Genomic DNA, 24,477 nt, shown 5'->3' with positions numbered 1-24,477 from the left:
AGACACAGTTTTTAGCTTTAGTTCAAGTTAGAGGTTAAATGATACTTTATAAGTATCTGAAATAAAACCTTAGGATTCTCATTAAAAAAAAAAAGTTCCTAAAAAAAATAAAATCAATGCTAAACTCTTTATTTAATCGACCTACCAGTTGACAAAAGGTCAGTGTACAGGTCAATGTGAATGGCATCTATTTCATATATTAGGTAGAGAAACAGAGGGAAAAGGAGTATTTGGTTGGAACTTGTCCAAGGTCACAGACATAACTGGCAAAACTAGAAGCACGCTCATATTCTTGAGTCATTCTCTTCACAAAAGTAATCATATGTATGATTTCCTTTGGTATAACTTAGACAATAAAATTAGACGATAGACACTTCTGGGTTAAAGAGACGTTTCCTGATAAATGTTCATTTGAAAGCCAAATACTGAATTTAGAAGGGAAGACTGAAGATAATAAAATGATTTTAAGGAAGCTTATTAATGTAACAAATTTCCCTTTATTCATTCAGAATTTAAGAATGGTAATTTTTACCCCTGATTTTTGGGAAAAAAACACATTATTTAGAATTTGGGAAATATAAGCTATGCACTGTAGATAAAACAATGAAACATGCCCATGTTTAATGTGTACAACAATGATTATGAAGGAAAAGACAGGAAACACATCCCTTTTTATCTTTCAGTACCTCAAACAGATACACGTGATCAGTGTGTATAGAAACAGAACAGTTAAAAACCACCTGCTCTGTCATTTAAATGCCTATTTATGTATTCAATGTACTTTTAAAGAAGTCTATCAGTAAATACGATCATTTAACATTCTTGTTAACAAAACAATATTATCTAACATCAAACTCAAAACTTCCAGATTTCCTTAAAATCTGCATTTAAAAAAGTTTGGTGTTTTAAAGGAAAATGTTTGTGATTGCAAAGGTCTAAAGATAAATCAGATGATTTCTTTTCAACAAATTAAGATGCATTAAACAGAAAGATGTCTATAACAAAGACAGATTATACCCACTTCAGACAATATATAATGCAATTAAAATAGAAGACAAATGTCAAAACTGTGAAATGCTCTTCAAATTTCAGCAAGTAACAAGTTAAAGATAAAACAATGGTATATATTCTTTATTTTTATTTATTTATTTACATATTTTTTTAAGTTGTAGGTGGACACAATATCTTCATTTATTTATTTATTAATATGTGGTGCTGAAGATTGAACTCAGTGCCTCACATGTGCTAGGCAAGTGCTCTAACACTAAGTCACAACTCTAACTTCCTCTTTATTTTTAAAAGCTGACTAAAATAAATCCAAGTTCAGTCTACTTGTCTTTTCTAATGGCAAATCTATTTGCTCCTAATGGAAAGTCAAAGCTATTAAGCTACACTTTAACATATATCTTGATTTTGTTTTAAATCAAGAATTATATTTATCAAGGCATGCAAACAGCTCCCTCTGGCTCCCAATCTTACCTGCTGAATCTTCCAAATCAATCAGTTTGGGCATTAAGCTCTCAGGGAGTTTTTCTGGTAAGTCATAGCCGTTCTTCCTAGCAACCACCAAATGAAAAGCAGCACAAAACTCATCCAGTGTCAATGCACCATCTTTATCAAAGTCTGAGAGTTCCCTAGAAGACAAACTTACTATGAACACAACCATACTCTGCTTTGGATTCCTTTTTTTTTCTCAAAAAATAGGAAAGAGATGTTCTTTCCTCCAAAAAGTACAAAGTCATGAGGTTTAAAAATCCCACAGATGTGTAATAAAGATATATAATAAAGCAAATATAATTAAAATGTTAATCGTAGAATGAGGGTGGTGGGTATCTGGGTACCTATAATTTTTCAACTTTCCTACATGCTTGAAATTCTCATAATAAAATGCTGAAAAATAGTGCCAATAATTAAGGCCACCAAAAAAATGACCTAATTTAATTTAGCCCATGTATTTAAGTAATAAAGTTTAAAGTAAGCTGTATATAAATCCATGGATATTCTTTAAAATTTTGTTTTTATTGTTATCAAAGTTCAACATGTATGCATTTTAAAGCACTGAATAGAACTACAACACTCAATACAAAAATACGGCCTCCCACGCTGCTGTCCCCTACCACTTCTTAGATGTAAGGTCACCACTTTTGTATTTATTGCCTTTATCTATAAAGGGCATGCTAGTTCTTGGTATCTCAGTTTTAGGCATAATCTACCTACCTCCTATTACAGTACTCTACATGCTACTAAAAATCTATTACAAAATAATTTAGAAAACAGAGAAATATATTGATACCAAGTAGAAATAATGTTTATCTGATCATTAGTTTCAAACATAATTTGAAATTGTATTTTGTGTTCCAATGGCCAATTCCAACTATGTGGCAACTATCTAGAGAGTTTTAGTCTATGTTCAACATGGGAGCTAAGCATTGCTTTTCAACTTATGGCCTGCTATAGAACTTCAGGCCCTGAATGTGTCTGCTCTCATTAGACCTTATTAAACTTGATAAAAACCAAAACCAAAAGAGATAAGCAACAACCATGTATACTAGATTTTATTCTATGCATTCATTATGCTAGCAACAAGAAGAGCTAATATTGTTTGATTTTTACAATATTCAAAAAATTTCCATATCACCTATTTCTACTATGAAAGGATGTCCACTATCACTTATTTCTTTCCTAGAAAGTGAGAGAGAAACTGGCTATTGTAAGGCCATACTAAATTCTTTGAGAACATTTTTGAATGGATTAATCTCATAGTTTTAAGGTTCTGAAATCTACCTGCTGGAAACTCCTTTGAAACAACCCATGTTACCCAACTAATGATATACCACACTTACCAAATATGAGAAAGTTCAAGAATAGGAAGTTTTGATTTGGTAAAAAACTCTTTAGCTGCAGATCCTGAAATATTAAAACAGTGTTAATGTTATTCTGAATGTATCGATCTAAAAACAGAATATGAGGTAAGAATAATTTTAGACTTTTTCTCATTGGGAAAAAGGTAACTATTATTGTGAATATGTCATATTTTTGGTCCTCAGTGATTATAAACTTTTTAGATAAATAATCTGAGAATTAATGATCTTTTATAATTAAAATCTAGGACCAATAGAACAATGTCTTTCAGATTATAAAATTGAGATTGTCCTGTCCCATCTAGGAGAACTTCTGTTTTCAACAACTCACCTGGAATAAATCCGTTTAGATCAGGCTGAATGGTTTTAAACTGATTTACATAATACTGTCTTTGTTCATCTGTTATTTTCCAGGGATCATCATAACTACTGGATTGCCTACGAATTTCATTGGCAGTTGTAGCTGAGGCTACAGTTCGTACTGTTGTCTGGTCCTGCAATGAAACATTTTTTCCTCAGTACAGTATCTATCTATATGATTATATGGACCAAGATTGCTAGGTTACTCATCCTTGATAGTAAAACTTATTTTTTTTGTGGATATTTAAAATGTAAGAAGTCATCAGCAAATCACACATTAGTTAGAGCCAGGTTATTGGATATGTTGTTGCACAATGATTATATAAATGTGTAGAATGACAGCAATTATGTAAGCAACAGAAAGTTATGAAAAATGTGCTAAGGAAGCCAAGCAAATATATTTACAGATGCAGAAACCTTTCCAAGCTTTGCTGGGAAATTAGAAACAAATAAATCAGCCAGAACCTTTAGTGAAACATTCCAGTGATAACAGGCTTGAAAAATAACACAGAGAAGTTCTGGATTTTTTTTTTTTTTTAAATAAGAGTCAACTTACATTTATAAAATCTGCAACAGCAAAATATAAAAATAATGACTGCAGCAATACTCTGAATGAAGCAAATAAAAATGCAATACCAATAAAATGTCACACCTGGACAGAAGCAGGATGCATGGTTAAAAGAGTACTGGTTGGTGGAGTATCTGCAAAACTGACCCAGTTTTCTTGAGGTGGAGGTGGAGGTGGAGAATGCCCAGACCACACTGCATCACCAGCAGAAGAACCTAGGAGGAAAATTGGTGAACACACTGAATCATATTTGAAGGGAAAAACAAAACAAAACAGGGTTTTAAGCTAAGATTGTAACAAACTACCACTTACATTTTTAAAGTTTTCTTTCCATTGAAATCCCCTATTCTGTATCATTAATATGCTTTAATAAAAAAAAGTTTTCTGTCAAATTCCAACTTCAAAGAAATGATACAATTTCCTAAGGAATCTTTTCTGTTCAATTAAAAATTATCTCATTTAACTCTTTTTAGTCATTTTCTGCTTTCTTTGTCAATAATAAAACTTAATATACCCAATTTTCTGGGAAATGATTACTCACTTTACCTTCAGAGAATGTTAATCATATCTTTTTTCTAGTATCATATCTATATTAAGTAAATGTAATCACAACTTTTCAAAGCAATGTATCTACTTACAATTTTTCATTACTAGCTTTTGCTTCTATTTAAGTTAACCTTACAATTAAAAATTGTCTTGGTAGCAACTCTTAAAGGAATGTCAAATTGAAAATTCTAAATAATTCTTATGGAATATCTCAAATACCTGATTGTGTTTCACCAAAAGGAGACCAAAATGGCCCAGGTCCTGCAAGAGGCCTCTCATTATTCCCCCCACTGGAATGACGGTTGTGCTTCCTCCATGTATGTGGAGAAGTCGGCGGAGACTGCTGTGGTGAAACTACTGGGGATGCAGGTTCCTAGGAAGAATATAATTATTTTAAAACTAAATCTAAGGTGACATTTTAACTATTCAGGTGCTAATAAATATTTTAGTATAAACACCTATACAGGACTTCAACTATTAACGTTTACATGAATGTGATTACCTGTTGATCTGCAGACGCACGAGGCTGAACCACATCGTGGCTTACAGATCCCTTTTTCACTTGCCCTCTGCCAGGTGGAGGAGGAATCACACCAGAGTAAGACCCCTGATTTTCAGAATCTGAAGAATATGAGGTTGCATGGCGAGATTCTTGTTCATTCTTTGAAGCAACAAATCTTGGCAGGGGAAGGTCCTTTACTGTTAACAACAAAAATAATTACAGGCTCAGTATTCCTTACTCAAAATACTTGAGACCAGAAATGTTTCAGATTTCAGAGTTTTTCAGATTTTGGAATATCTAAATAGAATTTACAAGATAAACATCCCTATTTAAAAAATTCAAAATCTGAAATGCTCAAAATCCAAAACTTTTTGGGTATCATGTCAATGCCCACAAAGCTTTGGGTTTTGGGAGTTTACATTAGGGAAGTTCCACCAACATAACTTTAAAATTTAAAAAGGGCACGGTTTATTAAAAAGTGAAATTAGATATGACATTTTTTGCAAAAACTGACAGAGAAATAATAGGCATAAAATGACTTAGATTGTTTAGGGAGACTCCTGCTTAGAAAGAAGTCAAACTGTCCTTCTAAGAGATGACAACAACAGCTTTATTAAATGTCCACTGTATGTCTGGTCCTTTACTTTTCACTTTATATTCATCTCAACCCAATGAACATCATTCTTATTTACAGATTAGGAAACTGAGGCTGAGATTGCCAAGGCCATTCTGGTAGCAAGTAACAGAATCTGAGCCCAAGTCAGTTAGACTAAAAGCCTAGGATGCTTCTACTCATACTGAGTCTCTAAAGTAAGATTTCAGAGCTCTAAGTAAAGCACAAGATATGTCACTAAGTTTGAGACTAGCTTAATTTAATTTAGACATTTTTATAATAGAAATTCCTGAAAATATCTTGCTTGTCTCCCCTTTAGTCTGGCTTATGACTCTCCCACATCAGGTATCCTATTTGGTATCAAGGTATCAATCTTAAGCAGAGGAGAAAGATGAAAAACAGAACTTCTTTGTAGGTCAACCATAACTTATACATTTTGGGTAGAATAATACAGCTGCAGAATCATTTTTGGAACAAAGTACATTGCCTCTACTATGTGATTACCTTTGTTTGTCTGTCTCTTTCTTTCTGCTGGGGATTGAACCCAAGGCCTGTGCACATGCATGCTAGGCAAGTACTCCATACCACTGAGCTACATCAACAACTCCCTTTTGATTTCTTTTTAGAACCATCACTTGAAGGAGGGAAATAATTAACTTTATTTAGTACATATGTGAGATTTCAAACTCACTTGAAAAGAATGCAAATTCTCAACACTAGAAGAATAAGACGTAGCAAATCAGAGGTCCACGATGAAAACCTCTGACCTACCAATCGACTGAGCTAACATTTAAAAGGATAAAAATTCTGACATTAAAAAAAACTTCAAATTTTCCCTTTCCCCTTTTCTCTAAGAAAACTATAGAACCCTCTACATACAAGCAACTACTTTTATAGAATTTCTATCTTTTTCCACATCAACGACCCTCCAAATAATTGAAAATGCATTACTGGTAGCTAAGATGTCTGTAACTGGGTTTCAGCTTCCAATTATTTCAATATTATCTCTATTAATCAAACAAATTTTGATTAACTGATACTTTTTAATTCAATGGAGCTTCTGTAGCCTTCTCAAACAACAACAACAAAAGGGCAAGTATAAGGTTATTATATAAGAAAAGAAGACAATAAGGAAGCTATACGATAAGATGGTCACTACGATTATCATTTACCTTTATAGAATTATCCAAATTCTTTCTAAGAAATTTTTAGTGGATTAACTCTGAAAAATTGCCATCTGAATGTTATCATCAAATGTATATCATGTACATACTCTATGCCCTAACAGATATTAGACATACATTTCTAACATTTTCAAGTGAGAAATGCAAGGTAGTGAGAATAAAGTTGTGATATTTTAAAAGTCACAGATGTTATTAAAATATCAGAAAGATTCAAAGGTCCTATTGATTTCATTTGAAAGTAGGAGGATTATTATCATTTCAATTACTAGTATTTTGCATATTTACCTGTATTTATACTTTCTACTCTTAACGGGAAACCAGACTGGGCCACAGCTACAAGTTTCAAAGCAATGTAGAACTGACTTCGTCCAAAATAACCAAGTCTTGTTGCACCACATAGTTCCATAATCTATAAAAGAACAGAATGTTAACATTAAGATTTATGGCAAAAATTCTCCATTCAAAAATAAGCAGCTATCCTACTTGTTTGTAACTTCTTCAAAAATACTTTTCTAATATATGGTAACCAATTTTTTCAAGTTTCAGGTTCGTATGTTTGAAAAAAGGAACTGGTTGTATAAGAAAGTTATCATTCTCCTATTTATCAAAATCCATGTAGTGAATAATTTTATTTTATTAATGATTTTTCCTTAAGATTCACATTATTTTTTAGAAATATATCATCCATACTCTTCATCATAAGCACTGTACATACAACAGTACCATGCAACCAGTAGCTTATTACATAGCCATTTAAAATAAGGTTATAAAATGATAAAATAACATGGCAGAATGCTAAGATATATTAAGTGGAAGAAACAATCAAGGTACACAATTATAACCACAGGAAAACAAATTTGGAAATTATCAAAATTCTATCAGCTATTTTGTTAGGCAAGATTAATAGCAGGGCTTTACTGAACAGGCAGTCACAGAAGAAGAAATATGAATGGTTAACAAATATTGAAAAAATATTCAACATCTCTAGCAATTAGAGAAATGCAAATTAAAACCACACTGAGATTCTACCTCATTCAACTCAGAATGGCAATTATTAAGAATATAAGAAACGGGCTGGGGATGTGGCTCAAGCGGTAGCGCGCTCGCCTGGCATGCGTGCGGCCCGGGTTCGATCCTCAGCACCACATACAAGCAATGATGTTGTGTCTGCAGAGAACTAAAATATAAATATTAAAAATTCTCTCTCTCTCTCTCTCTCTTAAAAAAAAAAGAATATAAGAAACAATAAATGTTGGCAAGGATGGAGGAAAGGTACACGCATACACTGCTGTTGGCACTACAAATTGGTGCAACCACTCTGCAAAGCAATATGGAGATTCCTTAGAAAACTTGGAATGGAACCACCATTTGACTCAGTAATACCACTCTTCGAACTATACCCAAGGGACTTAATATCAGCATACTACAGTAACATAGCCACATCAATGTTTACAGCAGCTCAATTAACAATAGCTAAGCTATGGAACCACCTAGGTACCCTTCAACAGATGAATGAATAAAGAAAATGTGGTACATATACATAATGGAATGTTACTCAGCCATAAATAAGAATGAAATTTTGGCATTTGCCAGTAAATGGGTGGAACTGGAAACTATCATGCATCCCCCTAAAAGACAAAGGCCCAATGTTCTCTCTGATATGTGGATGTTAACACACAATGAAGGGGAAGGGGAGAAGAATAGAAGTTCAGTGGATTAGACAAAGGGGAATAAAGGGAAGGGAGGGAAGATGGGAATAGGAAAGACAGTAGAATGAATTGGACATAACTTTCCTACGTTCATATGTAAATATACAGTGTAACACTACATTATGTACAACAAGAAGAATGGGATCCTAATTAGAATAAGTTATACTCCATGTTTGTATAATATGGCAAAATACATTCTAATGTCATGTATATCTAAAATAGAACAAATAAAAAAATAGCAGGGTCTTTTTCCTTTGTTTAATATAGTTATACTACTTTGATTGAAACACAAAGTTTTTTTCCCTTTCTCTTTTTTAAGCATAAAAGCTTTCAAGGACCTACACTGATCATTCTAGTTATTCTTAACAAGTACCTCTTTAACTGGCTACTACAGGAAAAATATCTCAAAAAGAGGATTTCAGATTATGAGATAAAATAATAACTTTAAAAGGTATAATTTTTGCTAGACAGATATTATAAATTAATCTTAAAATAAGAACTAAGTATCCTTGTCACATTTTTCCAAGAAAACAAATTATTGGTATGTTTCACTGATTTTCTTTTTCTCGAATTCAAATGAAGTTAAAGTACACTTGAGATGTTGTAGTATTAAGTTTGAAGTATATAAAGAATTTCAGAAAAGTACCAATGTTATCACTGTTATATATTCAGGGTCTTTAAGAAAAAAGAAAAGTTTTATCTGTTGGCTGACCTGCACTAGAAAAAATTCCTAGTTCTGCCACTAAGGGGCATGCACTTCTGAGGAAATTGAAAAAGGCAAAAGAAATTCTAAGAGTCACGTTAAACATTAAAGGATCTATGAGGAAAACAAGGCAGAGTTAACAAAGGAAGGCCACACAGGGTTATCTGCCATGCAGGCATTTTTATTGTGATTACTATCTTTAGCACTACTCTTTTCTGCCCACCTAATGCCTCGGAGGGGATCATTACACATCTTAAGATAATTTTGTATGTAAAATAAAGCATATAAAATAATGTCATATACTTTCCAAGTAATCTTCAGAATCATTTGTTAGAATAAATTGAGATTTTACTTGGGATGGCACTCTATAGTCTTATTCTGAAATTAAACAAGATCAACTCTAGTGTTTTGTTATTAAGCATAATACCGTATAACACTCTTAACATCTGTTATGTTACTCAGTTCCATTCTTCTCCTAAGAGTTTGGTTTTGATTCATATTTTCAAAAACAAAATATAGATGTTACTATTTGCATTTGGGTAGAAAATTAAAGACCAAGATTTTTCTCTTTGGTCTATCAATAAGTACATTAATAGATTTCTTAATGTGGAGCTATCCCTTGGTTCCTAGAAGGAATTCCATTTAATCATGGTGTATGACATTTTAAAAATAACATTTGTAACATTTTAACCATAATCTTTAAACTCTCTTGGGCAGTAACAGGGATAGAACCCAGGGCTTAAAGCATCCTAGACAAGTGCTCTACCACTGAATTACATCCCCAGTCCACAATTAAACTTTTGTTAGAATAAATCAATCTGTTAGGTTTTTAATTGGAATTATGATGGATTCGTGAACCTAACTAGCAAGCTTTACTTCTTTTCTCTCTGCTCAGAAATATTTTTTTTAATTTTAAAAACAACTTTATTTGTACATAATAATTATACATAATGGTGGGATTCATTATTACATATTCATCCATGCACATTATATAATTTGATTACTTTCATTCCTCCAGACAATATCTTAAAATTATACCCAGTATGTAACCAGTTTCCAATTAAATTCTTCCAATTTAAAAAAGAGAAGTTTTCTACTTTAAACCAGGATTTCAGTAAGCTCCAAGCAATGCAAGTGGCTGATATGTCTCTTCTCTCTTATCTTGTCTCTTTTAATTCATAGATTTTACCTTCATCTTTTTTTCTTTGCCATTCATTCATTATAGAAACCAAGTAATTTGCGCTGATTCCATTCCCATGGCATCGTTGGACATGTTTCTCTATCCCTCATCTTTATTGTGAATTACTGGTTAAATTTAGTGGCTTGCTCTGATTTGAGTCTGATTGTGGATGGTGGGGGAGGGCAAGGGCAAGGATACTTTCTAGGTATTTCATTTTATTCTCATCAGGAGTAATGTCTAATTCATTTCCCCCCACTACCCTCTTCCTCAATGTGAGCAGCCATTGCAGAAATATTTTAAATAGATCAGAAATTATGCATTCCATGAAAAGCTGAAAGAATTCACCTATGATTACAGGCCAGGCTGATAGGTATCTCCATTCTTTCATGTTATTTGAAATTAGCTAGGTTTTTTATTTCTAAAGTATTCGATAATTTCCTAGAGAATCATTTATCATCTCTAAAATTATGAAATATATTAATTCAGCATCTTTCAGTCTTACTCTTTTAATTTCCTCTCTATGGTAATTTCCTCTTAATTATGCATATATATGTGCATACTCACTGTCTAGCAAAGTTAAATACCTTGAACATGAAGAATACTTGAAGTACTTATTAGGATATAGATTCTGTTGACTATAGATTCTGTTATATTAAGATTTCTAACTCACCTAGAAAATCCAGGGCTAGCTAGTTGTTGTTGGTATATTACTGATAGCTACTGAAAACCACTAAGCTTTATTTTCCTGACATTATAAAATCTACATAATCATAGTAAAATACAAAAAAAACAGTACTTAAGGATATGAAGTTTAAAGTTCTTACAATTCCATCAGAATAATTTACTTCCTATGTTTTTCTACATGTATATAAACACACAAGCACACGTATAATACGAATGGTCAACAACTATCAGCATATATAGGTCTCTCACTTTCTTATATAGCATTTCATCACATAGATTTATCTGTCACAAATTAACTAATCCCCCACAAGGGGCATTTAGAGTGTTGTCAGTTTTGTACTACAAATAATAAAAACATTATTGTGTACATACCTCTGTCTACTTGTACAACTAACTGCAGGACAAAATTCTAGACACAGAATATGCTTTAAAATATAACACAGCCAGGCACTAAAAGCTTTGTCTATAACACTTAACTGACCAGCACAGAATCCTACCTGCATGATCAGAGATGTTTTTCATTAGCTTTACTGGCTTCACAAAGAAGAATCATCCCCTATGTAAGTTAGTATTGACTTATTTTCTAAATGTTCTGTCCCATAATGTTCACCAAAAGTCACTTACTACTAGGTAAAAGAGAGACTACACTTTAAATTATGTAACTTTACTATGCCTTGGTTTCTTCAAATATAAAATGAAAAAAAAAATAGTAAATGATCTCTTTGGTTACTGTCAGGATGTGAGGAAACTATATTCAATAAAGCAGTCCACAAATATCACCACTATTACTCTTCATTTACTACACTAACCACAATAGACTTCATATAGTTAGGAACTCTAAATACTAAGTCATTCTTGAAAACCATATTTTCCTCAGAGCCTTTAAGCACATGAACTTTACTATAATTTTGTGTACCGGCACACTAAGGATTGGATCAAAGGCCTTGTACATGTTAAGCACACTCTAACACTGAGCTACATTTCCAGTTGAATTTTATTATAATTTTTGATGGGAAGCCTTCTAAAATATAAGATGCTCTAAGGCCTTCACAAGTATTCTAAACTTCTGGTTTAAGCAACACATACTGGCATACTACACTGTATTTTGATGGTATATTCAGGGTCTTTAAGAAAAATCAATTTTTTTTCACATAATGGAATAATACTATAAACAAAGTTTATTATCTTTGTTATAATGTGTGACTTTTTCCGTTTGCCAACCTATAATTTTTTGCTCTATCAGTAGTCTCTAACTATTGCCCTCTGCCTTGTATGCTATGTGTTAGGAATATAAAAAAGTGGGCTACGGTTGTAGTCAGTGGTACAGCGCTTGTGTATCACATGTGAGGCACTGGATTTGATCCTCAGCACCACACAAAGGTACATAAATAAATAAATAAATGAAGGTATTGTGTCCAACTACAAGTTAAAATATATATATATATATAGAAATACAAACAAGTTTTTTAAAAACTGTATAAAACAAGAATAAATAGTTCTTGAATAATGACCAAAGGAAGTTTCCAAGGAGTAAAATACATGAATGGTTTTTTAAAAAAATATCTTGATATACAAATATGGGATAGAGGCAACTAACATATATGTTGAACACATACAAATGATAGGCATTGAGCTAAATAAAATACTCATGTGTTCCCATTCAATCCCTAAAAATAACGGAATGGAATTGGTACTGACATTTTACAGAAAAGAGAATCAAACTGACCAAGTAATTTGCCTAAGGCCAAAGTGCCTAACAAAGGGTATGCATATTATTTATTTATTTGTTGTTGTTCTACCACAACATGCTTCTGTTCTTCTACACTAACAATCAAAGAGTACTAAAGTACAGAAATATGCTCTATTGCTATGCTCAGAATGTCAGAGTGCAGGGAATGTTAACAATAAAGGTATATGGAAGTTATTTCTTTTTTAAAAAAATGTTTTTCTTAGTATATTATACTTATACATAATAGTGGGGTTCATTCTGACATTCATAAATGCATATAACATAGTTTGCTCCATTTCAGTCCTCAATACTTCCCTTCCTTCCTTTCTCCCTCCCCCAATGGAAATTATTTAATTAAGACAAGAAAAGATGAAGTGAAGTAGACACTCAATAATCTGCATGACTTTGAATCCATGAGCTGAATCACGAAAAATAAGAACTCAAAAAATGGAATGAGGAATACTCTGAAACTGTACATAATACTATGACAGAATCATTCCAGTAAGCTATCAATCGCTCTCCAAAATGAAACTCTGTGGGCATGGCTGCACATTCCTGTCATCCCAGTGGCTTAGGAGGCTGAGGCAAGAGGATCACAAGTTCAAAGTCAGCCTCAGCAACTTAGCAAGACCATCTCAAAAACAAACAAATAAACAGGCTGGGGATGTGGCTCAGTCAGTGGTTAAGTGCCCCTGGGTTCAATCTCTAGTAGCTCCCCCACCAAAAAAAAAAAAAAAAAAAGAAAAAAAAAAGAAAAAGAAAAAGAAAAAGACCACTCCAAAATGAATAAAGTATAATAGAAAATAAGATCCTCCCTTTCTAATTATTATCAGATTAAGAATGATATGACACTACTGCTTTCATTCTTGCAAAAATTCTTCAGGTTAAGTGGGACAGGGACAGTGGATATGCTGTTTTTTGATGGCTTAAAAGCCTGTACAATTTGGACTAGCCAGACACTGTAACTTTTACTATTCTACCAACTTCTTAGGCTGGTTTCTACAATTCTCTGTGACTCACTACCTTTAGTGACATGGGGAATATTTGTAATGGAGATTTGTATCTACTTAAAAAGTAGGGAATAATTAAAAATGAGCACTCACTATTTAGGAAGGGCGTTTACCTGTTATTCTATTTAACAATTCTCTAATGTTGGATGCCTTAATCCATTTCATAGGAAAGAAAACTGAGGCTAATAAGGTGTGAGTCAGTATAGTTTGAGGTTGAAAGCTTCTCTGTCTCAGCTGCCTCCAGGAGATACTTAGTGGTATCTTTATAGAGCAGTAGTTCCAAAATTTATTTCAAAGAACATCAGTCAAGTTGAAAGCTCTATAGCTGAGTAAGCTGACATAAATTCAGCTCCTTTGAAGATTTCAGAATGCATTTTTACTCCATTCAAGGCACTAAAAAAATCCTTGCCTAGAAACAGATCCATTTTCAGCTTAAGGCCTATAAAAGGCTTCAGAACCAGTGATCCATATATTAGACTCTCTGCTTAACCCTTTGGAAATGAATATTGTAGACTCTAACAGCAATTCTCAATCCTTTGGGTCTCAGCATCCTTTAAATTACTAAGACTCCCTCCTAAATGTCCTCTGTGAGCTTTAGTTACTGACATATCATATTATAATTTAAATCAGTGAATTTCAAAAGTATGCCTATGAATCCATTTTAAAAACAAGAATAATCCTATCACATAGGAAAATAACTGCCTCCCAAAACTTTAAAAATAAAACTATAAAAAAAAAAACCTAGGCTAGAAGAATGCCTTATTTCACCTATGTGTACATTTTCTCAATGCCTGGTTTGGAATATTCTCATATCTCTTTTCTGAATTCAGTTTACTCTAATATGAACTGGGGATTGGGCCCAGAATTGCTTTACCACTGGGCTACCTCCACAGCCCTTTTTATTTGCTTTGTTTAAAGTATAAAAGGAAATTAATTTCCCACAGATACACATTAGAAAAATAAGTATTTAAGTAGCCTTTTCAGATAATTCTGATATTACTCATTAAGAGTACATCAAAACAACAACAAAAAAGAGTACATCAAAACTCAACAAGTGGTACTTGCCTACACATTAGCTTCAATGTAAAGTCCAAAGCCACATCAATAAACATTTTGCATACACTGATGATAAAATTCATGTGTGTCTTGGTACATTGCATTTACACTAACCATTTGTAAATTACTGGTCTAATGAATTATGGAGACTTCCCAAATGTGACATATTTCACTTACAAAATATTTTTGCAAATCCTATTTGTTAATATCACTGATCTCATCAGAAAATTAAATCATTAAGCACTGAGAAGCAGGCAAACACATGTGATGGATAAAAGATTTTCTGAAATTCTAATTTTCACAAAAAGCTTGCATTTTATCATTAACAATAAACAGCATCAGCTATTTTCCCTGAAGTAACAAGCATACTTCCTTCGTTTTCAAGAAAATATATACCCTAAACCCAATTCAGCTATTCTTTCAAGAAAACTGATGCTCCCTGAACAAAAATTAAAAGGTTTATTTAGCTCAATGGTTAATTTAACTCAATTAGTATTTTTCCTTAAGACAATCATCATACTTCAGTATGGGAGAGAAATACTTTATGTACATATACCCTTTTTAATCACATAAAATATTAAAAATATGTATGCTTAGAGTCAAGATTTAATAAAATTGGTAATTTTCACTGCTATATAAAGGATATAATTAAGTGAAACTGGCTTTTTTACTACATGGCAGCACAGGATCCTATACAGGTACAGTATAGAGTTACTGCCTTGTTCTATGCTTAAAGAACCAGAAGTGTTTTCTGATATTAACTGATTGTGGTAGTGGGGATTGAGCCCAAGGACACACTACTACTGGGCTACCTGCCCCCCAAGTCCTTTTTATTTTTTGAGACATGGTCTCAATAAACTGAGGCCACCCTTGAATTGTGATCCCCCTGCCTCGGTAGCTGGGATTACAGGTGTGTACCACCACACCTGACTAAATCAGCAGTTTTATCTACCATTACTTGGACATCGTCAATTCAAGAGTCAAAACAATAAAAAGATTCTGGAGCTGGGGATGGGGCTCAAGCGGTAGCGCGCTCGCCTGGCATGCGTGCGACCCGGGTTCGATCCTCAGCACCACATACCAACAAAGATGTTGTGTCCGCCGAGAACAAAAATAAAATAAATATTAAAAATTCTCTCTCTCTCTCTCCTCTCTCACTTAAAAAAAAAAAAAAGATTCTGGATGCCCAAGTAATGTCTTATTATTTTTATAAAAATTGTTTTGATTTCACAGAATAGGGACTTTCAGACCACACTACCACACTTTGAAAAATGCTATTATAGACCATACCTTCGTCTTTTACAAAGAGAGAGAGAGAGAGAGAGAGAGAGAGAGAGAGAGAGAGAGAGAGAGAGAGAGAGAGAGAGAGAGAAAGGAGTATAGTAAGTGATTGGAAGAACTTTGATCTAGAATAGCCTCCCAAAACACAATGTCTATGGATGCAAGCAAGTAACATAAATTAATGAAATTGGCAGGTGAGGAAAGCAGTGAATTAAGTGCAAGTATAAAGAGAGACACCTCCATACAAAAACATTTTTCCCGCGATGCCATCTTCAGATTTTTAAAAGCTAGATATCTAGACTATTCTGTTCCCATTTTTCAAATGCTAATGTGGACTCAAAAAAATATGCAGACCAAACAAAACACTTGGACCACAGGTCCACACTTTTTATCCCACATCGTCCGATCCTCAGCACCACATACAAAGATGTAGTGTCCGCTGGGAACTAAGAAAAAATAAATAAATATTTAAAAAATTCTAAAAAAAAAAATTCCCATACTGGGCCTTCATGTCTTCTAGTGAGTAGGTAAAGGTAGACTGGGAAAAGAAAGTGAGACCAAGTTTCATGAAAGGTAATCATTCATATTATGTGTATGTATGCATATTTTATATTAAACTATCTTACTTATATAATGGCAGATTCTGGATGCCCAAGAAAAAAAATCATCAGTGAATTATTATATATAATAATATATATTATATATTATTATTGATTATATATTATTATTAATTATTATATATTATGTAAGCTCTTGTTATCTGGCACCACCAATTAATTACTATATATTAGCATTATGTAAGATCTTATCTGGCATAGTGAACTCAAGGAACTGAGACAACTGAACAAAAATCAAGGAACAATAATTTCTAAAATATCCCTCATTGGAATATGTACTTAATGACATATTCCAACAGTGTACATTTAAAAATACCTCTTTTGGGGCTGGGGTTGTAGTTCAGTGGTCGAGCACTTGCCTCGCATGCATGAGGCACTGGGTTCGATCTGCAGCACCACATAAAATAAATAAAACAAAGAACATTGTGTCCATCTACAATTAAAAAAAAAAAAAAGAAACTCTCTTTCCTCTAGTATAAGACTGCTCCTGCTTCTTGGCCTTTCCACTTGCTACATCCTTAGTATGTTTTCCCTCAGACCTTTGCTTCGCTGGCTGCTTTGTCATGCAAGTCTCAGCTCAAATATCAATGATCTCAGATGATTCCCTGAACACTGTACTGTTAACTTATTTATTGTATCTCCTGAAAGAATAAGACTCTAGAGAATAGGGAAGGCCACTTACATCCCTAGCACCCAGAACAACTCCTGACAGGGTCAATTTATATTTGTGGCTAGAAAAAAGAATGAATCAATGTTATTTATGGATTGATTCTGTTGTAATCTCTTCACTCCTACACATAGCCTACCAAATCAATAGTCCTCAAGTATTGCTACAAATAATTTTATTAAATTTTAAAGAACAAAATTCTAAGTCTAGTAGTCATATTATAACACCAAACTTCCTTCCTAATCTTTCTTAAATCAATCTAGGTTAGGCTCTTCCACAACTCTGTAGTTTTCCTTTTCCCTCTCACAAGATTATACCCACGTTTTCCTTTTAAAGAACACCCTTCCATCATAACCCATTTTATGACCCTCTACTTTCTGTAACATTTTCATATTTAAAAATAAAATTTATTTTACCTGGTACATAAAACATAATAATTGTACACATTAATGGGATAACATGTGATGCTTTAATACATATATATAGCATGAGGTTTAAATTCAGCTAAACATATCTTCTCAAATATTTATCATTTCTTTATGATGAAAACTTTCATAAGCCTTTTTCAAGCTTTTTGAAATGCGGCACATTACTATCATGTATGACCCTATTGTGGACACCAGAATTTCTTGCTCCTAACTGCAGCTTAAAACTTAGTGATAAATCTTTCCTCATCTGCCCCTCTCCTTCTCTCCCAGCCTCTGAGAACCACCATCTACTCAACTTCTACACAACTTTGTGAAATTCCACATGTGAAACTATGAAACTACTAGAAAAGAGGGGAAATGCTTCCAGAGGTTGGAATGGACAGCACTGTAATATACTGCTGCAAAGGGAATGGGTCAAAGAAAAAAAAAAAAAAAAACAGAAATAACATCAAACTCAGGTTATTCCAAAACGGCTTAATTTTCTTTCTGCTGTCAAAACAGAAAGTATTTAGCTTTGTGGACACACCAATCTCTAATATTTTTAATTTAAATACTAAGCACAATCCACCAAATTAAGCAGATAACTCTTATCCATTACTGTATTCACAATCATGTTTGCATTCCTAAATGATGTCTTGCTATCCCTTGGTGACCAACTCCACTGCCAAATACCTTTTAAACTTAGGTCTATACCAGGTGCAGTGGCCCATGGCTATAATTGCAGTGGTGTGGAAGGCTGCTACAGGAGGATCACAAATTCAAGGCCATCCTCAGCAACTTAGTGAAACCCTATCTCAAAATAAAAAACAAAAAGGGCTGGGAATGTAGCTCCGTGGTAAAGTACCCTGGGTTAAATCTCCAGTAACAAGTAAATAAGTAAAAAATAAACTTAGTTCTAACATGAAATGCGATTGGCCCAACCCTTCTGAGATACTTAATCAATTGTAGCAGAGCAAATATCTCACCTCATTTTCACTTTTTTTCTTATCCAAAATCTTTAATTGCTGATTCCTTTTCTTACATAACTCAAGTGATCTTTGCTTTCAAATCTGTAGATTGAGACTATATTCTTTTTTATCTCCTGCTTCAATTTTATCTTAATATTTATAAAAACATTCTTTCTGTCACCCAAACCCTTATTGGTAACTTCCATTTTACATTTCAACCACTCTTCTATTTCAATGTGTCTTTCCCCAACAGTATGTCCTTGGATATAATAAACTGCTTATATGTTGTGATGTTGACAAAGGAGGTACATTATTTTAAACATCACCTAAAAAATAGAAATGTATAAAATCCGTCCTAGTAGAATTACCAGAGCTAACTAGCAACATCAGACTTTTCTTGTTTTATGTCAGGCAATGAAATACAGAAATATGACTACACACACAAAAGTAGAAATGCATATTACCATAATTTTGCCATTCCATAACATATACATATTTCAAAACAACATGCTCTATATAATATAAAAATTCTATTTGTGAATTTCAAAATAAAGCAGACATAAAAATAAAAATGAACAAAGGAAAAAGTACCAACAAAAGACAATTATATATTTTTTAATATAAGTATCTGAATAGAAATATAAAAGGTATATTTCTCAATAGAAAGAAAAATTACAAATGTCTACTATAACTTTTTAGCTGACAAAGTTCGAATATTTTATTTTACTTTTACCCCTACTATTTATCAAGAACTCACCATCAAAATACAGACTACTGCTATAAGACAAAGAAGCTTAATATCTGGAAGGCAGATTTTATTCTACATGCTAAGGACAGGAACCATAAGGAATGTGTTGTGTCAAATAATCAATAGGAAAGAGGATTAAAACAGCTTTTTAATGTTTGTGGAGTTCTTGACTGTACACTTCTAGACTGAGATAGCAGAGATTCCCCTTAGCAAGGTGTGACTTCTAATTCTTTGGCAATAAATTATGCTTGCTGCCAGGCACAGTGCACATGCCTGTAATCCCAGTGACTTGGGAGGCCAAGGCAAGATTACGAGTTCAAAGCCAGCTTCAGTAACTTAGCAAGGCCCCCAAGAACTTAGTGAGGCCCTGTCTCTAAATAAAAACTATGCTTGCTTCAGGCAATAGAAGATCCCATTGACAGTCTACTCTTGATAATAGTACATATAGGCCAATAAATATTTTATTGCTTCTTTTCTCTCTCTCTCCCCCCCTCTTCTCTTCTGCAACTGGCTGCTATGGTCCTGCTAATAAAATCTCAGGTTAAAAAAAAATATATATATATATATAAATATAAATATATATATAATTGCTTATCATTAGTATCATAGTCACTGGTTGTTTAAATAAAACACTTTGGAAGCTTCAAAAATAAGAACTCTTTTTTTTTTAACAAAAATATGGCTAATTACTGACAGGAAAAATAACTCACTATGAAACAAGCTGGTTACAAGTAGTAGGGAGAGGATGATAATATGATAACTTTTTGAGTTTATTGGTAGTTCAATCCAAGTCTCAAATTTCCAACTAAAATAATCTTTGTACTATTGACATTAACAACGACAAAAAGGAGCCTTAAAAATACACACAATTACACTCTAAATGTTAAGGGGAAAAAAGTCACAAAAAAAGATTTGAAAAAGATTATACACCATCTAAACCTTAAACATAAAATATTATTATTATTTTTCTTTTAAAGATAATATTGGGCCATGAGAACCATCCAGTAAAGTAAATCTGATAAGTAAACTATACTTAGGGTAACCAGAAAATTTACATCTAGACTGGGACTTTTTTTTTTAAATATATTTTTTAGTTGAAGGTGAACACAATGCCCTTATTTTATTTTTATGTGGTGCTGAGGATCAAACTCAGTGCCTCACACATGCTAGGAAAGCACTCTACCACTGAGCCACAACTCCAACCTTAAACCTCGGACATTTTTAAGAGTGAAAAGGACACTACTTATAATTATGTCTGGACAAGAGGCACAAGCAGGCACTATTCTAAACAAACCAGACTTATAACTGTACTTCTAAAATTCCAGTGAAGACATATGATCCCTTTTACCCAATAAAAGTGCATAAGGTAACACTTACAATCTGTTTCCTAATAATATGCCATATAAAATATTAATGTCTGATTAATGAGTAATATTTTTCAGAAATCAGTTACTAGTATTCAAACACCCCTTCCCCATTTTTTTCTGTCCTGGGGATTGAACTCAGTAGTTTTCTACTACTGAGCTACATTCCCAGTTCTTGTTATTTTGAGACAAGGTCTTATTAAATTACCAAGGATGGCTTCAAACTTATAATCCTTCTAATCTCAAGTCTTCTGAGTCTCTGGGATCACTGGTGTGTGCCACCACACCTAGATAAATCCCTGTTTTCTTACATGAAAACCTATTTCAGAGCCACAACTCCTAGTTAATCAAAGTTTTTTAAAAATAATAATAGTTCATAATAGAATATTTAAGTAAGAGGGCCAGGCACTTTATAATTCCCAAAGAAAGGGACTTTTATCCCTATTTTCAGATAATAAAACCGAAGCATCCCCACCCACGGTCACAGTGATGAGGTTGACTCCAGAGCATGTTCTTTCAGAAGGAGTTCATATTGCAATCTGTTGCCACTTTCACTCTTCTAAGTGCCCTCTATTTTTCATGAATACACAGAATAGAGGGGAGCTCTGAAATGTATGCAGTTAAGTGAGAAGGGCAGAATTAGGGACAAACAGAATTAAGCACCCGATACAATTTCTGGTGTATATATTTGTTACCAGAAGTCAAGCAGCAGCAAACATGGGCCTGGGAATTTACTTTTGATAAAGAGAAACCCATTTATTCTGGTGTTAGGAGAATGCACCAACAACCTGTGCTATAGGGTGAGGATGAGGACCAAAAAGACCTATTATCATAAAAGTTAACATTAACTGTATGTATATAACATGTCAAGGACTGTTCTAAGCTTAATAAAACGTTCACATTCACTAATCCAATCATCTTAATAATGCTATGAGAATAGCTATTGTTCTACAAAAGAAAAACCTGATCCTCTGGTAACTTGCTCAAGAACAAACAGAAAGTAACAGAACTTGGATGGAAACCCATGTTCTTCATTACTGTGTTACTTTATAAGAAATTTTAATAAAGGAATCTATAAGGGATATGATTTTCCCAGTGGTACATACATATTATAAGCTACATTATAACAGAGTTCTACTGTGTTATATCATAAAATAGGAGTTAAGTTTTTGGTGCACAGGTTTCAGAATCAAAACTAGGGACTGAATCTGGGGGTACTCTACCACTGAGCTACAATCCAACCTGCCTACCTAACTACATTTTTTTTTTTTTTTTGTGGTACTGGGGATTTAATCCAATGTATCATTCCTCTGAGCTATATCCCTAGCCATTTCTTTTTATTTTTGAGATAGGGTCTTTCTAAGTAAATTATCCAAGGCTGGCCTTGAACTTTGATCCTCCAGCCTTAGCCTCCTGAGTACCTGAGATTATAGGCATGTGTCACCACACCTGGTTTTGAATCAAGTTTGTTTTGCTGTTTTGTGGTACTGGGAGTTGAACCCAGGACCTTGAAACAGAATTCAATTTTGATAGGTGCTTGCTATATTAATACAGTGTCATAATTTCAAAATTTCTTTCTTAAAAAAATGAAAGGGTTGGATTCTATCACTAAGACCTAGTGTAGTGCAAATATTATTTCCCTGAATGCAAATTTCATATGATGTATATAATAAAAACACAATCTACCCTCTGAAAATGACAGAGGTGCCAGGAACAGTGGTGCATGCCTGTATCCCAGGGGCTCAGAAGGCCGAGAAGAGGATCACGATTCAAAGCCAGCCTCAGCAAAATCGAGGTGCTAAGCAACTCTAAATAAAATACAAAATAAGGCCGGTGATGTGGTTCAAGTGACCCCGAGTTAAATCCCAGGTACCCCCAAAACAAAAACAGGTGTATACTTAAATATGAATAGTTATGACAAACAAACAAAGAATTACATTCAACAATGCTGGAAATTATGTAGAATTTATTAAGTCATTTGCTAAACCTTGTCCAATAAATCAAGTTCCAAAGGAACAATACTGCTGGGCATGGTAGCTCACACCTGTGATCCCATCAGTTTGGGAGGCTGACGCAGGAGAATCACAAGTTCAAGGCCATCTTCAGCATCTTAACAAAGCCATAAGCAACTTAGTGAGACTTTGTCTCAAAATTAAAGAAAAAAAAAAAAAAGGATGGGAGATGTGGCTCAGTGGTAAAGTATTCCTCAGTTCAAGTCCTGGTACGAAAAGAAAAAAAGAAAAAAAAGAATATCTGCACAGAATTCAATCATTTGTATTTTGTAAGTGATTTATTCTGTACTAGGACCAATTATTCTCCCTACAGAAGAATACCAATTTAATTACTAAAAAACAAAGAAGAAAATGGTCTGGCTTATCACATTTGTTTTACAATTGACATTTTAGAAACTTTTCAAAATAAAAAAAACACTCTTATCTTTAAACTTAGGTGTATCCCATAAAATAGATAAAAATTACAAAACAAAAATAGTAATAAATATAACCATGCAAATAATACCTTAAAGAAATTTTGACCTTATTGGCCCTTGCTTATTTACTATAGTGGCAGTATGTTAACATTTCACTCAGTAGGTGTTTAAAGAACATATACAAACGACTCCAGCTCAGGATGATGAGAACAAAGGGAAAAAAGCCTTCCAAAAATCTATTCTTTCTAGGGGAAAAGTAATAATAGTTAACTGTTATGTAGTACTATTCCTGTTATTTTACCAATTCATTTAATCTTTAAATAATCTTATGAGGTAGTTGCTGTGATAAGTCCCAATATTCAAGAGAAAAAGGTTTATACCATTTAACTACTTACTTAATGTAAGAACAGCCAAGAATTAAACTGCAACTTTAAAATTCTATCAAACATTTTTAGCTGAGAAATAATATATGAATAACAAAAATGATGATTTAAAAAGCTCCCATTTATGGAGTGGCTTACTAGAATTCATTTAAGACAATCTTCAAACGATCCTTAAAAAGTAGGCATCATAATTTTCACTTTATAAATCAAAAAATGGAGGAAGAAAGCATTCTTGCCTGAGGGTCACAGATTAGAAACAAGAAGGACCAAGACATGAGTCTTTTTTCTCTATATGACTCTAATGCCTGGCTTCTTTTCTATGCCAGTGTTTCTCAAACTTCAGATATTTGCATCCTACCTTCATGAATTCTGCCATGCCTATAGAACACCTGCACTATTATGGGCTTAATACTTATTCTTTAAATCAAGAAAGAAACTTTGTAAATAATGTAAATGGAAAATGAATATCTCCTGAAATAGAAAATTTAAAAATAATAAACTCAATGAAAACAAAACTGTTATTTAATTTCAGCCAAATACCATCAATTGCTAAATGTGCCACATCAAGGCCTACCTGTCCTTTATTAACAGTAACCTGTGTTAGAAAGGTGTTAACTTACTAGCACCAAGCTGAAACTTTCTCCTTAAATAATCAGATTTGAAAAACAAAAAGGGAAAAGCTTTCACATCTTGCTGGGTATATCCCACACTTTGGAAAACAACATAAGGCCACTCTGCTACCTCCCTTTGATTAAGTATGCAGCTATATCTACAGTCTTTCTTGTATTCCAAACATCTTATCAAATGCTCTAGGATAAAGAGATGAACTAATTATTACACTTAGCAGCACTCTAGAAATGTCTAAAAAATGTTGTCTTAAGTTTTCACATACAATATTCAAAGTACCTT

General features: G+C 33.2%; 1 protein-coding gene across 11 annotated transcripts in view; it reads right to left on the bottom strand.

Annotated features, from left to right (window-relative positions):
* Window positions 1–24,477, bottom strand: part of Reps1 (RALBP1 associated Eps domain containing 1) — a 75,877-nt gene that overhangs the window by 33,599 nt on the left and 17,801 nt on the right. For 7 of the 11 annotated variants that reach the window (XM_078019037.1, XM_078019039.1, XM_078019038.1 and 4 more), the window contains exons 2-8: window positions 6,920–7,043; window positions 4,838–5,034; window positions 4,555–4,708; window positions 3,874–4,004; window positions 3,193–3,355; window positions 2,844–2,907; window positions 1,480–1,634 (exon numbers count right to left, since the gene is read on the bottom strand). In XM_078019037.1, coding sequence (XP_077875163.1) covers window positions 1,480–1,634; window positions 2,844–2,907; window positions 3,193–3,355; window positions 3,874–4,004; window positions 4,555–4,708; window positions 4,838–5,034; window positions 6,920–7,043 — 988 coding nt within the window. The remainder of the gene's footprint in view (window positions 1–1,479; window positions 1,635–2,843; window positions 2,908–3,192; window positions 3,356–3,873; window positions 4,005–4,554; window positions 4,709–4,837; window positions 5,035–6,919; window positions 7,044–24,477) is intronic. The other 4 variants (XM_078019041.1, XM_078019042.1, XM_078019043.1 and 1 more) reach the window with 1 other exon arrangement.

The sequence above is a fragment of the Ictidomys tridecemlineatus genome, chromosome 8 (assembly GCF_052094955.1).
Source record: "Ictidomys tridecemlineatus isolate mIctTri1 chromosome 8, mIctTri1.hap1, whole genome shotgun sequence".
Taxonomy (NCBI): domain Eukaryota; kingdom Metazoa; phylum Chordata; class Mammalia; order Rodentia; family Sciuridae; genus Ictidomys; species Ictidomys tridecemlineatus.
This window is presented reverse-complemented; position numbering and strand designations above follow the sequence as displayed.